Raw genomic sequence first — 16,278 nt, 5'->3', positions numbered from 1 at the left:
CTGACAATAAAATATCACAGGACTCAAAATTACTGAACACACTTTTCTTACAAAAGTATTTTTCTTTGCTTTTGTGGTCACATGCAGCTCTAGAGCGAAGCCTGAAACATCATTATTATGGTGCTGCGTCCTCAAATCAAGTAATAGGGACCAATAAAATGACATGGATCTGCATTTATTAACATGCCATAAAAAGTATCACATTTCAAATAGTTACATTTCTCTGATTAAGGTGCTTGGCCCTGCAAATGTTGTTTGCATAAACACAGATCACGTTTAAGACAGATATATGAGTAACAAGCCACATTTATTAGGCATCTAATAACAATTAAACAGTAATTGTCCTACAAACATTCTATTATGCATAATATATATACAAATATTAGTAAATCATGTCACAGATCTTTTTTGTTTTTAGATATGTTGCTTAATATTTATTTAAAATGTAATAAAGTCAAGTCCATCAAGGTTCAAGAAAGTAAAAACTAGAGGGGATCTTGCTGGTATTGTGAACTCTTAACAACACTATTAATTCTGTACAAGCCTTATTTGTTCCTCTAGCAAATTTAATCAGATTTTAAATATTAATGCTAGAGACATTTCCCTAACCCCAAAAGGTATCTGCTGACTTCTTTCACGTTTTTTTAGAGGGAAATTCTGTGGAATGGATTTTAACATGGTAAAACAGAGCTGAAGGCATAATCAAATTAATCCAAATATTAAATAAAAACACACAAAAGGGGTGGAGAATACGTCGAAATTTGTGAACGATGCAGAGTCCATGCAGGCCTGCCGATCCCTGAAGAATCCTGTCAGCTGCATCATGGTGTCAGCGCACTTGATGACTCTGCTTCCCATTAGGCTTGAGGGTCACCTTTACCACGAGTTGCGGGGTATTCGTGTGGACGGGGCTTGTTCTGACTGTGAGCCTGCCGGAGATTTTTTTGTGAGGGTCGAGCAAAGCAGGATGTCAAAGAGCGTGAGCTGCAGTCACAGGCTCCATCCTGGCAAAGAGAGGGGAAAAAGTAAGGAGATATTCTCAGCTCAGCATTATGACAAATCAGGTGACAAACAAAAAACAAAAGCTCTGGAAAAAGACTCATTTCTACGGTGACCGGGAAATGAGTAAAACCAACTGTACATTGTTCACCCAGGTCTCAAGTATGATGCACACCTTTTAGATTTTTGATATTTATGACAATAAACTGCTAAATCATATGCAAATATTGCTATGTAGGCCTATTTCACTACTGTATGGGATCATACACAAAATATGACAATATTTAAAGCTCAATATCATTTGAAGACAATGACTTACAGTCATAAAACCAACTGTATATTGTTCACCCAGGTCTCATGTATGATGCACACCTTTAATATTTTTGATATTTATGACAATAAACTGCTAAATCATATGCAAATATTGCTATGTATTTCACTACTGTATGGGATCATATACAGAATATGACAATATTTAAAGCTCAATAGCATTTGAAGACAATGATTTACAGTCATAAAACCAACTGTACATTGTTCCTATAGGTCTCATGTATGATGCACACCTTTAATATTTTTGATATTTATGACAGTAAACTGCTAAATCATATGCAAATAACGCTATGTATTTCACTACTGTGTCACTAAGGCCAAGACTCGCTAAAAAGAGCCCGTTCATAATAATCATTTTGTTCATGACAAAACTGCACATGGACACACTCAATGTTTCACAATGAGTCATTTTAAATGATTGTCGCACAATTTTATTTTACATTTGCGACCATTTTAATCTCTAAAAGTCCAAACTTTTCAAAAAGTTAAACTTTGCTGCTAACCTCCAAGCCCTTGTTCTTGCTGATTGAACCCCTGTCGATTTGGCGCTGGGTTTGGGTCTGACTCTGACTCTGACAGACTGCCTCCTCTTTTTGGCTGTTTTTCATAAATCTGCGGTTCACGATCTTAGTGATGCTGTCATTTCTGACCAGTGGGACCGCTGGTATACGAGACGGGGGGTGCTCGGACTTCTTTGAACCCACCAGTCCGACGTGATCCCTACGAGCCGCTGGAGCTTTCTCCATCGCCGGGTTGGTCTTCTCTCCTCGGCCACACACGTTGCGCAGAAACTCCTGGACCAGACCGTACTTGTGGACTCCTACATTTTTACGACCGCCGGGTTTATCGCTGGCCTGCGCTGATACTGAGCTCGGCCTGCTAGGTGTCGATCCACGTTGCGACAGAGCCCACAAACCACGGTCCTTAGCTCCGTAATCCATCCTGGAGGAGGCGCTCAGAGATGAGGAAGAGGACAAAGAGGATGTAGTGAAGGATGAAGAGGATGATGGTGAAGTGGAAGACTTAGAGGAAAACGGAGAGGATGTAGAGTGTCTGCGCTGTATTTTCGGCGAGGTGGAATGTGGTTGAAAGCGCTCTGAAGGACCAGGTACCCTTTCCAATGATGCTGACGTCTGCTGGGTTCTAGCGGATACGAATGAGGTCACCCGGGGTGACCAGTGCTTTGCGGTATAAAGACTTCGAGGGCCATCAGTCTGTAGCCCAACTGTGGTCACCTGGGGTTGGGATTGTGTTTGAGTTCCCGTACTCACAACACTTGCCACATTGCTCCCAAAATCCTTTCCTCTTTTCCTCTCTAGAGGGCTGGATTGCGAGGTTTGAAGCACACTGGCTGTAATTTCCTTCATGTCATCACTCAAGTTGGCTGAGACGTCCATGCTGTTGAAAGCCAAGTGTGAAGGGGAAGCAATACTGGAGGTCTGAAGACCTGAACAGGATGTAGAACTGATGACAGCTCTCTCCGTCAAATTTTGGCAGACAATCGGCACGCTACCCAGCCAGTTTTCATATGCAGAGACCCAGTCTCGGTTTACAAGGCCACAGGAAAAAGCATTGAAATGCGGTTCCTGGCTCTCCTCACACTCTTCCTCCTCTCCTGCTACCAGAGAGCTCATTTGGATCCTTTTTGCTGATGGTGGGCTGAAATATATACGAATGCTGGTCCTCTCTGGAGCAGTGTGGCTTCTCTGGGTCAGCTCCTGGTTTAGGTTCAAACCAGGGAAACTGGAAGGCATGATAGGGCAGTCCCAAGTCTTACAGCCGTCTTCTCTGTCCAGAAGGGCAGCTTCATGACTGAGGTACTTCCAGTTCTTGTTGGGCTTTGCAATGCCAGTTTTGAGAGTCACCCTGGTGGGAAAGCAAACTCTATGAATTAATTAATAAATCTCAAAAAAGTTAGAACTTTATATAGATAGATATCTTGAGATGGAATTACTCTGTGAAAATAAAAGAATCTGACCTTTCCATTTTTCCATCTTTTGTCATCTTATTTCTGAAGGACTGAAAGTGGGTTAGAAAGATTATTATTTTGCACTTGATAAGTGTATTTTTATATTAAATATGTAAAAATGAATACTTAGAAAAAATACATTACACATACACACACACACACACACACACACAAACACACAAACACACAAACACAAACTATATGTATAGTATAGTATAGAAAATATTATACATATACACATACATATATACATATATATATATATATATATATATATATATATATATATATATATATATATATATATGCATATACACACACTCACATATACATATATATTGTAATATTTCATATCTTAAGTTCTATTTATACTATAATATTAAAATATTATATATTACTATATTATATATACTAAAATATTATGTATTAAAACAACCTGTACAACCTGGAACTTTCAACAGAAAAATATCTCGGAATGAATCAGGGACAGGGAATCCTTCTACTATTACTTAGGGATGAGAATTTTAAGATGCACAGTAATCACTGTCTTATTTAGGGAAAGTGTGTCAGAGTGCCAGTTAGGGATTACAGAAAAGAAAACCGCAAGAAAACGCTTTGATCAAGAAAAAAAAAACACTGGGAATATTTCTCTGCATTCCAATCCAGGCTTTACTTAACCCCATCAAAGAACTGTCACTGTCTACATTCCACTTTTATTCTTAGTATCTATGATAATGAACAGATAATTTGTTCAAAGGGAAGAATGAAACTGCTGTCAAACTGGAGGGCAACAATATAAAATCACGTTGTTTAAAAATAGAAAGTAACATCTAAAACCATTTAAAGATCCATTATGCATTTGATCCTCTAAATAATGCCTCCTCATTCCTCTCTCTCCTCCTTTCCCTCGACGTTGCACAATGTTTCCCCCCGTTTACTGTAAAGTAAACTCCTTATTTGAACTTCAGCTGAGCCTTGATAAGTGCCTCTGTGGTCACTGTGGTTAGGCTAAGCCTTTTTCAGAATGAGAAGTTGTGATTGAAGCTGATGTCTGTGCTCCGCCTGCTGTCCTACAGTCCCAAAAGGGGATTAGCCCAAATTCTGTTGCCATGCGGCCCTTTAACACACACAGGCTCACGGGACTGTCTCAAATCTCTGACCTCTGTTGCTTTAGGATTGTGAAACAAAGCCATTTGGCGAGTATTATGCATTAGTATAATACATATGTTTTAAGCTTAATAAGACTGAATAGTTATAGTATTAGAAAATTGCATTAGTAAAAGGGGGATTTCAATTATTTTAATAATGATAGTTCAGACTTCGGGTTGCGGGCATACAATACTGTTCGGACATTCGGGGTTGGTAAGATTTTAAGATGGTAAGACGTTTTTGAAAGAGGGATCTTATGCTCAACATGGCTCCATTTATTTGATCAAAAATACAGTAAAAACAGTAATACTGTGAAATATTATTGCAGTTCAAAATAGCTGTATTCTAATATGCTGATTTCCCTTTTGAAAATTAACCATGGTTTTATTACACTAAACCATGGTTAATTTGTGATTACCATGGTTTAACTATTATAACAATGTTTTTTGTTTGTTTTATTTGTATATTTTTATTATATTTATTATAGTATATTTAAAACATTTATTATTATTATGAATGTTTAAATTGGTTGAACATTTTTGTCGAAACTGCGATTATTTGATGAATTATTTTATTGAAATAATACTTTTCATCAGTTTGATGCATCCTTGCTGAAAATTAAAGTACAAAATAAAAATCTCTCTGACCCCAAATGTTTAAAAAGTTGTGTAGGTCATGAAAAAAATGCCATAAAAGACATAAATGGTGGAAACAGGTAAATATAAAAATTTATAGAATTAAATAACACTACGTTTCAATTTATTAACACTATTTATTGAATTAGATATCATGAACTATTGAAAAAGTTTACAGCATTTATTAAAGTTAATGCTAATATATTTGTAGCATTTGAAAATAGATAAATTAACATTAGTTTATTACAATTCTAAACAAACATGAATTAACAATAAACAAGTGTATTTATAGAAACCTAAATTAATAAATGCTAAACAATTGTTGTGGTTCATAATACCTAATGCACTTACTAATGTTTCCAAATTGAACTATAATTATTATAAATTATAGTTCTATGTAGAACTACAATGATTATAAAGTGTTACCAATTAAATAATCACCCAAAAAAGAACAATCTTTGCTCTGACCTGCGTTTTTCTATTTTGCTTTGCTGTCTTCGACCTTTCGCACTCTAGACGCACATGGTTCAGGTGTTCCAGCAGTTCCTGCCGCTCAGAGCTCCAGTTGCTCTCACAGACCTTCAGCTGTCTTGTCAGGTCCATGACTGCAGTGTAGGACTCAGCTAACAGGTGCTGAAGCTTCTCAACGTGGTCCTTCTGTAAAGCCGCATTCAGATCTGATGGACCCTTTATTCCTGCCTTCCCAGCAGGACCCTCCAGCTATAAACAAACACAAACAACTGTAAAACCATGATGATTTTTTTTCCGTGTCATAAAGCTTTTTTCATTTCCCTAGAGGCCGAGAATGAAGAAAGATGTGATGACGAGAACCACGGCAACAGGTTCATTGATGTTCTCTGAAGGGAATTTACACTGATCTTCTGGTTCTCACCCTGCTTATGAGGCTCTTGAGCTCTGTACACTCCACGGCCCACGCAGCTTTGGCGTTTGCAAACTGTCGGACGACCAACTGGGCTGCCCTGTGCTGCTCCCAGAGTTCACAGAACAGATCCTGAAGGGCTGTCCTCAGGTCTGACAGCAGGGAACTGCTCACCTGAGAGAGGAACACACAGGGCTGAATATACACTGGGCAGTGGGAATTTCTGTCATGTGTTTGGCATGGTAATGGGTATGACAATGTTGATATATTTGTTCTTCACGGAATAGATCTTCTATGCTGCTGCTGCTGTTGGTTATTGCTGCTGCTGCAGAGCAAGTACGGGACTTGCTACTGCCATTACATACACGACACGCTGCTGTGAGCAAGTAAGACATGCTGCTGCTAATCAATATAGCGTACATGAAATACCCGTAGCAGATCTATACAGGTGGAGCGTTTCTGAAAGCGCGCTGCACTGCTAAGGCAAAAGCTAACCATGTATTTGAAGGTTTAGCATGCAAGCTCATTGGCTATTGATGCAGCAGGAACCAATCAGCTGTGCCCTATAGAGAATGATACGATTGCAAGCAGGTTGAGTTAAGGACCAATTACCCTGCGCCATCTAGAGTTTCATGACATAACTTTGTATTTATCTTCCCCTGTTGCCCATTTTCAACAATGCTATTTGGCTAATCTATGACCAGAGAGCAGGCATGTTCAACTACAGTTTAATTATGAAAAAGGCCATTTTTAATGAAGTTCTTTCAGATTCAATTTAATGCATACACATTTATAGTTAGTGTTGTAACATGACTAGCAAAAGTTTTTGATTCTATTATTTACCTCATTCTTTTTCATACCTGAGTGTTGCATTTCTCTTGAAGATTGTACTTGCATGCTCTTGACTCTGTGTCCTTTAGGAAATGAATTTCATTCTGACAATACATCTGAAATTAAAATATATTTCATATAACTGGGTGTTCTTGAGTGAAATAAACTTTTCATAGTTATTGTGTGAAAAATTATTTATATTATTATTTTCATAAAATATAATTTCACACCGAACAATTTCGCTACTAATAAAGCTTTTTCTAAATTAAGTGAAATAAAAAAATAATACATTTAAAAATGAAGTACAATATGTCTAGATTATAGAGAAATTATCTAAAATTTAAAAATATAGAATATTTTATTGTGCATAATTTTCATAATTAATTTTCTCAGATGATCTCTCTATAGGACTATATATTAGCACAAATTATGCAAAGGGTATAAAAATATATACAGTATCAGTAACTGTGTTAAGGTTACATTAATGGTAAACAACACATTTCCACCAAAAAGCATTATTAAACACAATACAAGATAAGCTGTGAAGGATTTGATGTGAATATATGTATATACTGTATAATATTGTTATTGGGCAAATTAAAGTGTTTTAATGTGTCACAGGGCCAAAAAGTGCCCAAAGTTGACAAAGCACCCAACTAACTACATTATTCTGTTATTTCAACTGCAAATAAGAATTCTTATAAAGTCAATCTCATCCATCTCCATCAATTAAGATGCATGACCACAGCAGTAAATGTAGTTGCCCAATTTACCTCAAACAGGTTCTTTCCGTCTCCGGTGGGTCTCTCTCCCTGCCGCCACTGCTGGATGAACCATCGGAGCTGCAGAGTGAGCAGCACTAAGCTGTCCTGGTTACACCCATTTCCACAAATTTCTTCACATGGACGTTCTTGTCTTTCTTGATTCTTTGTGTCCTCTTTCATTGCACTTAAATCTTCACCAAAATGTAATATGTTATTTTCTGTAACAAGCCCATAGTGCTCTGAAGTGGAGTTTGACAGCACCTCCAACTTTTCTACAAGAGCACGCAACTGGGCTTGTAACACTTCTAGTCCATTGGTCAAGGGACTTAACATGGGGTCCAAAAGCCATTGATGTGTCTTGCACTGAGGATCCACTGTCGTTTTGCTTAAGTAAGGGCCACCAGGATGGGTCTTATTGGCATATGCAGGTGATCCGCCATTTTTAGCTGGGGCTGTCAGGAGCTGGATAGTTGATCTGACAAGCAGCGCTTGGTCATGGATGGCAAGAAGACCTTCTAGATCCTTCACACCAAATGTGCAGTCTGACTTACATTGAGCTCGTCCATCTTCCTCTTTAGTCTCTGCAGAAAGCTCCTGTTCCCCACCGATCGGCCCTTCTCTGTGCATGTGGATGGAGCTCTCCATGTGTTCTTCCTCTGCACGCATCTGGATCTCCTGTGTATTATTGTGGATTGTCAACACATCTGCTTTCTCTACACCATCCAGGCATCCACCTTTAAGCACCTCCTCCTGCTCCCTCAATGCTAACTTTTCACCAGCCCCCTTCACCATCTCCTCTTCTTCCAAGCTTCCTCCTCCTCGTTCACGCAGTTCACTCATCTCTGCCCGCAAACCACGGTTCTCTACCTCTAGTTCCACAATTCGACGACTCAGCAGCGTGGCTTCTTCTTCCACCAGCCGCAAGTGAACTTTGACCTCTGCTTCTCGGGTGTGGGTGGAGTTAGTGGTGCCCGCTGCAGCCTGGTTTTCATCTACATCACCGTAAAGAAGACGGTATTTGGCAAGCTCCTCCCGCATCGCCTCACTCTCCAGGGCCATCTTTGTTAGCTTCTTGCACATGAGCGCAGACTCCTCTTTGGCAAAGTGGAGCTGGCATTTCAAATCAGCACTGTCATCCTGCAGAGAACACAGGTGTGTTAAAATGGTTGGCATAATTTTAACTTTTACTAATACGTAAACACAGCAAGGCTACCTTGGCTATGATCACTATGGCTAACAGGGTTGTGTCACTAATAATTGAATTGAGAATGCATTTTAAAATCTTATTCAATTCCTGAAGTGAATATTTGAAGTGAATTTGAATTGAGATGGCAAACATGATGCAGAATTAAAATGAATTGGGATGGATGGATGGATAGATAAATGGAGGGATAGAGGGATGGATGGATGGATAAACCAGCACTAACCTTCACAAATCAATCAATCAACTCACCTGTGGAGAGAGTTTCTTTTCACTCTTGCCGGATGTTGATCTCAAACTTCTTCTCTTTAGAGAATTCTGTGAATGCACCACATCTATAATAAGTCTAAATACATTTTAACAGCTTATATAACAGCTTACTATGCATTTTATGGCCAATGCAATTTGTCCCCTAAGATAATGTCCTCCTATGGGCATAAGTGTTCATTTGAGTTATGTTCATCATAGTTGTTATTTTCCATCATACCACTGTCCAATGCATTCCAATTTCTAATGAAATGTGTGACTGTAAGGAAAGTATGCACCTAATAAACACACTTAATCATGTTCGTGTGAGGTGGCAAGAACTCCAACTCCATAACTCCACCAAACATCCATACTGCTCCAAGTATGTCAAGAATGCTGGCTAGAGTCAGTCTATCTGTCTGCTGCTTTGTCTGGGTTGCTCAAACCCTTAAAAGTACAAAGAGCAAAGGAGGAGCATGTAGTCTCCATATTATCTTTAAATGTTAAAAAGAACCTTATTGATTCAATCCAAACCAAGACTGAACTGTCATAATTTAACCGTAACTCCAAGATAAATGTCTTTTAAAAGTACAGATTGTTGCTTTTGAGATTATAAATCAGTAATTTATCTTGTGGATCAAGATTGCAAAACGATTTTTGACCGGATGGATGAGTAAAGTGTTCGTATGTAGATCATCATGTTTCAGGTAGTGTCAGGCTCACACGAAGCCTTGATAATCTGGTTGTAGCTGATTTGTTCTGCTGGTAAGGATCAGGAATGGGCGGCAGCTGTCTGAGCTGAGCTGCGCGGATCCACTTCTAAGCACTGAATCCTGGATTAAACTGAATGCGTGCCGTTATTAAAGACCTACAGGCCTTCATTGCCAATAAAAAAAAATAATACTTTTTTATGCGCATTATATTGGTTTAATGGTGGCAAACACTTTTTTTTATCTTTATGAGATAGTGAAAGTAAAGAACACGCCTCCTTGCTAGTATGCATATCATAAGACCCACATTGGGTTGGACAACGACAAGGATCTCCCCTTCAGATGTATTTATAAGTGGCTGCTTTCTTACTCTCTCTTCACCCTTGTCTTTCAAATGACCCATTTATTTGCTCTCTTCTCCCCCTCGTGCATCCACAAGTGAGAATGACAGCTGTGGTTTGAATTCAGACCCTTAGATCATTCTATGCCCTACCCAAGCAGTCAGCTGTTGGTTACACCCACTACATACAGTTGGGGTAAAGGTCAGATTGTAATCCTAACGGCATCATGAAATTAAGAAACAAACAAGAATTGCTGTAGTGATATAAGTCATACTTATAGTGATATAAGGGGTATATATAAAGTACGTACAGTATTTTAGCATTCAAAAGTTTCGGGTCAGTCATTTTTTTAAAGAAATAAAAGAAATTAATACTTTTATTCAGCAAGGATGCATTAAATTGTTCAAAAGTGACAGTAAAAACTGTAACAATATATTTCTATTTCAAGTAAATGCTGTTCTTTTAAACTTTATATTCATCAAAGAGTCCTGAAAAAACATATCACGGTTTACACAAAATTATTAAGCAGAGCGACTGTTCCTAACATTAATAATAGTAAGACATTTTTATAATAGTACATTCCTTGAGACCCTAAATTTTTGAGGTGTGTATGTGTGGTTCAGGTAAACCCTACATTATGGGGACAAAAAATCCGAAAACCTTGTCCTTGTGGGGCCATTTTTTGGTCCCCATGAGGAAAACAGCTTATAAATCAAATTAAGTGATGTTTTTTAAAAATGTAAAAATGCAGAAAGTTTTCTGTGATGGCTAGGTTTAGGAGTAGGCTTAGTGTAAGGGGATAGAATATACAGTTTGTACAGTATAAAAATCATTATGTCAATGGAAACTGTATATATATATGTATAGTATATACATATAGTATACATATAGTATATACATATATATATGCACACCAAAGTTTTTGTGGTCGTAACACCTGTGATTTGTCCATCTCAGCCTGCAGGACCTGCTTAGCCACCTCCAGATCCTGCAGCCGTTCACGCAACTCCTCGTTTTCCCATTCTAGCTGTGAATTTTTCTTTTGAATGGCCTCAAGTTCGCTGTGCAGGCGAAGGGACACACTTTTTGCCACCTGGGAAAACAATATTCATATATAGTTAAGCAAATACACTACAAACCATGTGTCATTGCTAACTATCCACAAAGACATTGATGTTAATAAGATAATGATCTCAAGCCCTTTCATTCTCTTGGGGAATATTATTAGACACAAGAAGCTCCATTTAAAGAAAAGAAATATCTGATACTTTATAGGGAACACTGCAAAATGAGGATTAAGTTACTATGTTTCAGCTGTGGTTTGTGACATTGAGGATGTGAGGAAGTAAAGTGATAAGTTAATTGTTTGGGATTCAATATGGGTCGACTCTCCTACGATCTCCCTCCTTTGCTATCCTTTGCAAAGCACTCATCCTGTAGATGCTCAAGGGGTTGCTAACAAATGCTAATAATGCCAATGGAAAACTGTTAGAGTGCATGTGATTATGTCATGGCATCTGTGCTTTTCTTTTTTATAGCACAGGACGATTATTAGCACCACTGAATTCAAGGAGAACTCCACAATCTCGGATTTCTCTGTGAGAAAAGTAAGTTAATGATGAGAATGTGGAGTAGAGCAGACACTGAAAAGGATGCTGTGCGATATCAGGTTGCAGGACACTCCCGTGGGGGTTGCTGAAGGCTGAATAACTTCTGAGTGCTGGTGAGGACGCTGAGCAGCGATGGGCATACACACACACTGGCCCAGTTTGTGAAAGGAGGGTATCTATTTCTCTCACATGCCTTTAAAATAGACTGGTCATGAACACACACACACACACACACACACACCAGCAGCTGTGCTTGGACACTTCCCCTCTCAGATACTGTGGCTATAGTCCTTGACACATACACCATACACATGCAAAATATACACACTCTTTCATTCAACCTTGATTCTTGAGTAATACTTCACATTGTGTTTCTACGAAATACAAAATAAAATGTTCACACTTAATTCAGTGCAACAAAGGGCCTGGAAGAAACCTGAGGAAGGAGGAGGCAGATTTCAAAAGAAAACAGCCATTTTATATGGGTCGCCCTGCTGTGTAGATTGGTTTTTAATTTGTAACGTTCCTACACAAAGCTCTGTCACTGATTGGCTGAGAAGTTCAAACCAAAAAATGCTTATGCTGTGAGTGGCCCACCACAAATTACCGATTGTCTGCCAAACAGAAAACCGGGGGCTTTTCTACTCATTTTACAAGTTGGATCAACTCCAAAAATAAAACCACTCACTACACATGTCAAACTATAAAACAAAGCAGCATTTTGACTCTCACTAACACAATTTGGTAACAAACCACAATGGAAAGATTACACAATCCTGTAGTGTAGTGCATGCTGATTCATCAAAACAGAGTTTTGACTCATATAGTGACTTACTATTAAACATTTAATTGGCACTAAGCAGTGTTAAGCAATTTTGATAAACATCCTGTCCCGATGAATGTCATGGACTGCATCCAAAACCCTAACAGTGGGTTTCCTGTACACACATACACCACTGTAGCTTAATTGCACCCAAAAAATATTTATTTAATTACACCCTGAATGTCTCATACAAGTATTTTCTCACACAAACACACTCAACATCAGCAAATAATGACTGTAAGCATCACATTCTCACCCTAATATCATGCTCAAGTGTTCTGATAAGCTCGCCGTCCACCTGTCCCGTCTGGGCTACACGCAGGCTGCGTCTCTCTGCTTTCCTGAGTCGGTACTGCAAGATGCGACAGGCCTTATTGGCCTGTTCCAGCTGCTGTCGGAGTTCCTGCAGCTGGTAAACATCCTCCTCCATGTACATGTCTCTCATCTCCAGCATCTCTGAGCGGAGCTCCTCCATTTCGTCCTGAAAAGACAGCCAAAAATGGTGTATGTAAACTTCCTCAGTATTGTGGCAGTATTGCACCTACTACCATAAATGTTTTGAAATGAAACTTTTGGAAGAAACTTTTTGAAACTTTACTTCAGTCTAAACAAAGCATATGTGTTTGTGCATAAAAAGAGTGTTTCTTATATCACTATTAATTTTGGCCTCCAACCAATTCACCCAAGCCAGCATTGGTCTTACATGTCGAGTGCTAGCATGTTGTGTACATTAACCCACAGAAGCGGGTGCATGCCAAGAATGATGCACTGTCCTTCTCAGGGATGCATTGATGGACTTTCTGTTGACTTCTTGATTTCTACTGAGACACCTTGCACTTAATCAGAGTAAGGCTTGTTCTCTCTGTGAACCCGTCCTTCTGTTGCATGTCAGAGACAATGAGGGATGACACAAGCCAATTAGTGAAAGTGTAATCTTCTAAGAAGAAAGTAAATCTTACAGTATAAGCCGTATCACGTGCAGTTTATTTCTGCTTTGTTTATGTGCCTGTTAAAATATTATGTGTAGCAGACAATGTTAACACTTTAACAAACATGATGTATTCCGAAATAGTTTGTTTCAACAGTTTTAACTCAGAATTACTGTACATAAAAACCACAAGGGGAACTATGGGTTTTGATTTTGGTATGTTCATAATGGAACACAAATGTATATAGCAAATATTTTTAAATACGATATATTCTCCTAAGCACAAATTTCTTCCTTGAAAAGTTTGCAGAATTAGGTTTATGTAATTTAAAACATGTCATGAGCTTAAAATGTTTTTTGAACATTGTAACTGGTTTGTAACCTGTCCAAGGCAGACTACCAGCTCTAAATAGCTTGATCAAGTTCTAGATCAATAGTCCAGCACATCATGTGACATGGTTTATGCCATATTGGCTCATTAAAGTATGATGCATTATACCTAAAATCCATCATAACAGGCTGTTACAGCAAAGATACCTAAAACACAAATAATTAAACTTTTGCAACAATACCGTTTTTTGTAACTGGCCATCCAGCCATCTTATATTCTTGAACTCGCCTTAGTATAATTTACACCATGCAGAAATGATTATTTGCCATTAATTAACAACCGAATAGATCAATTTATCAACCAATCAATTAATCTCACCTTTAAATATTCATTTTCCGATCTTAGGTCGTCAATCTCTCTCAGCAGATCCTCATGCACCCCTTCAGCAAAGTCTCCAGTCAGATCCGAAAATGCCACAGATGCGCTCAAGTTCAAGCGACTGTCCTGGGAAACGTAGGACCGGTCTCCAGGAGAGATGCTTCCCTCGCCGAAGCCAAACCCTGGGGACAGGGTGGCATTGATCAGACCATCATCTTCTCTGTCTTCTGATATTTGCTCAGCTAAACCGTCCATCATCTCTTCGTGGGTTCCTCTGTGACAGACCTCACCACACTGGGCATCAGTGGACTGCTTATGCTCCTCAGATGCGTCCGAGATCTCAGAGCTGCTGTCCGTGGAAGACAGTTTCCCGGCAGCACAGCCAGAGTCCTTACTCAGGTCATCAGACGTGATGCTTCCATCCGAAAGCTTTCTTCTCCCGGATGATGATTTACTGCGATTGCTATCGGAGCGTTTTCTCGACTCTGGTTTCATCTCCGTTTTCCCAGCATGGATGTTTGGCGTGACAGATAATCCACGCTTTGGTTTCTTGGAGTGAATCTCCTTAGTCTTGTTCTGTGAGGGAGCTGCGTTCGCCTGAGGTTGTTTTGACGTCATGTGTTGCACATGATGCCGGTGGATTTGTCTTGACTGGTGGCTGACCGCGTCTCCTCCACAGGCTTTATCCTGCCCGTCCCGTCCGTGCTGGGATGAGCGTGCATTAGACTCAGGATTGGCCTCAACTTTGGTCTTTGTCATTGTTGGCGTTCAAATATGAGAATCTCCTCTTATTCACCATTCATTGCTTATGTGAAGTAAGAAAGACAATTCTGTGTGTTTATGTTTCCAGGCAGTATAATGAGATGAATAATGCCAGTAGAGTCCTCTGAAGAGTTTGTGTGAGATGAGGAAAAGTTAAGGTAAATCCGAGTAAAAGCCGTTAGTCTAGTGGTTAAGTGAATATCTTTACTGTGTGTGGCCATGTGCCTTTAAAACTCCAAAATCTCCGCCCCGAAAACAGGAGCTTCCCCCTCTCTCTCTCTCTCTCTCTCTCTCTCTCTCTCTCTCTCTCTCTCTCTCTCTCTCTCTCTGAGTCAGAGTTAACTCAGCTTTACTGGCATGATTTCGAACAGCTAGAAATGCCAAACCATTGCTTTTCTAGGATAAAATTATAGATTTTTTCCAAACACCCCTGCAATGCATATTTGTTGTACCCCTGCAATGCATATTTGCAATGCATATATATATATATATATATATATATATATATATTTATATATATTTATATATTTATTTATATATATTTATATATTTATTTATATATATATATATATATATATATATATATATATATATATATATATATATATATATATATATATATATTTATAACCAATATATATAAATTGGTTTCAAAAGAAATTAAGTTTATCACAACTCACACACTTCTCAAAGGCACGGAACTTAAAAGTTGAAAAAACATTGCTCGGTTGACATCTAGTGGCTTCAAATGAAACGGAAGATCCGGCGGCAGAAACACACGTCACAGCAGTCTGAGAACAGCAGCCTCAGACCCGATTCTCCGATTCAGCCCCGGACAGACCCGATGTTAGGATGGCGCTGACGATCGCGTATATCCCGGGACCCGGCCCAACCACTAACCCCCTACCCTTCAGCTCTACATTAACGAATGCCCACCCCCACCCCAGCACTAAAATCCCCATGAAATCAAAATGAAGTTAGCCTTAGCCTATATCTATAAGTGTGCTCCAAAACAACGACAAAATTCACATTTAGAAGTTATAAGCATTCAAAACTTAGTCTCTCACTTCAGCCAATATGGATCAATGATTTTGATAACATCAATCTGCACTAGGCTACTTCTCATCTTTTCACAGCTTCTCATTAGATTTTATGTCCAATCAAATGCTCTCTAGAATCTTTGATTTTAGGGCGTAAATAAGAAAAAGCAGTAAGAATAGAAAATATTCTATGAATTAATACATAGATCGCAGATCACACTAATATTTTACGACAAACAGGTAGGCTACATTAAAGCTTCGTACAGCTTCATGCAGTAGGGCAGTCATATTCAATCAAGGAGCGCCGCTGCCAACCTACGGCGATATTTATTGTTACCGGTATTATGATTA

General features: G+C 38.8%; 1 protein-coding gene across 2 annotated transcripts; it reads right to left on the bottom strand.

Moving 5' to 3' along the window:
* Positions 1–159: 159 nt before the first annotated feature.
* Positions 160–15,087, bottom strand: LOC311073684 (microtubule cross-linking factor 2). Of its 2 annotated transcripts, none has more exons than XM_084099626.1 (11): positions 14,126–15,087; positions 12,745–12,969; positions 10,993–11,148; positions 9,011–9,076; positions 7,567–8,694; positions 6,823–6,909; positions 5,975–6,136; positions 5,551–5,802; positions 3,308–3,348; positions 1,833–3,195; positions 160–1,004 (listed from the first exon to the last, which is right to left on the bottom strand). In XM_084099626.1, the coding sequence occupies exons 1-11, from the start codon at positions 14,882–14,884 to the stop codon at positions 858–860; spliced, it is 4,386 nt and encodes a 1,461-aa protein (XP_083955752.1). In that variant the 5' UTR covers positions 14,885–15,087; the 3' UTR covers positions 160–857. The 2 variants fall into 2 exon arrangements, with proteins under 2 accessions (XP_083955752.1, XP_083955753.1); XM_084099627.1 differs by lacking the exon at positions 14,126–15,087 and adding an exon at positions 13,192–13,267.
* Between the last annotated feature and the right edge of the window lie 1,191 nt (positions 15,088–16,278).

This window comes from Abramis brama (assembly GCF_963993115.1).
Source record: "Abramis brama genome assembly, chromosome: 22".
Lineage (NCBI taxonomy): Eukaryota > Metazoa > Chordata > Actinopteri > Cypriniformes > Leuciscidae > Abramis > Abramis brama.
This window is presented reverse-complemented; position numbering and strand designations above follow the sequence as displayed.

Coding starts and splice junctions, on each gene's coding strand:
- LOC311073684 (XM_084099626.1), bottom strand. CDS start 14,884: ATGACAAAGACCAAAGTTGAGGCCAATCCTGAGTCTAATGCACGCTCA. Junction 8,695..9,010: donor AAAAGAAACTCTCTCCACAG/GTGAGTTGATTG, acceptor TGTTCTCTGCAG/GATGACAGTGCTGATTTGAA. Junction 5,803..5,974: donor TCAAGAGCCTCATAAGCAGG/GTGAGAACCAGA, acceptor GTTTGTTTATAG/CTGGAGGGTCCTGCTGGGAA.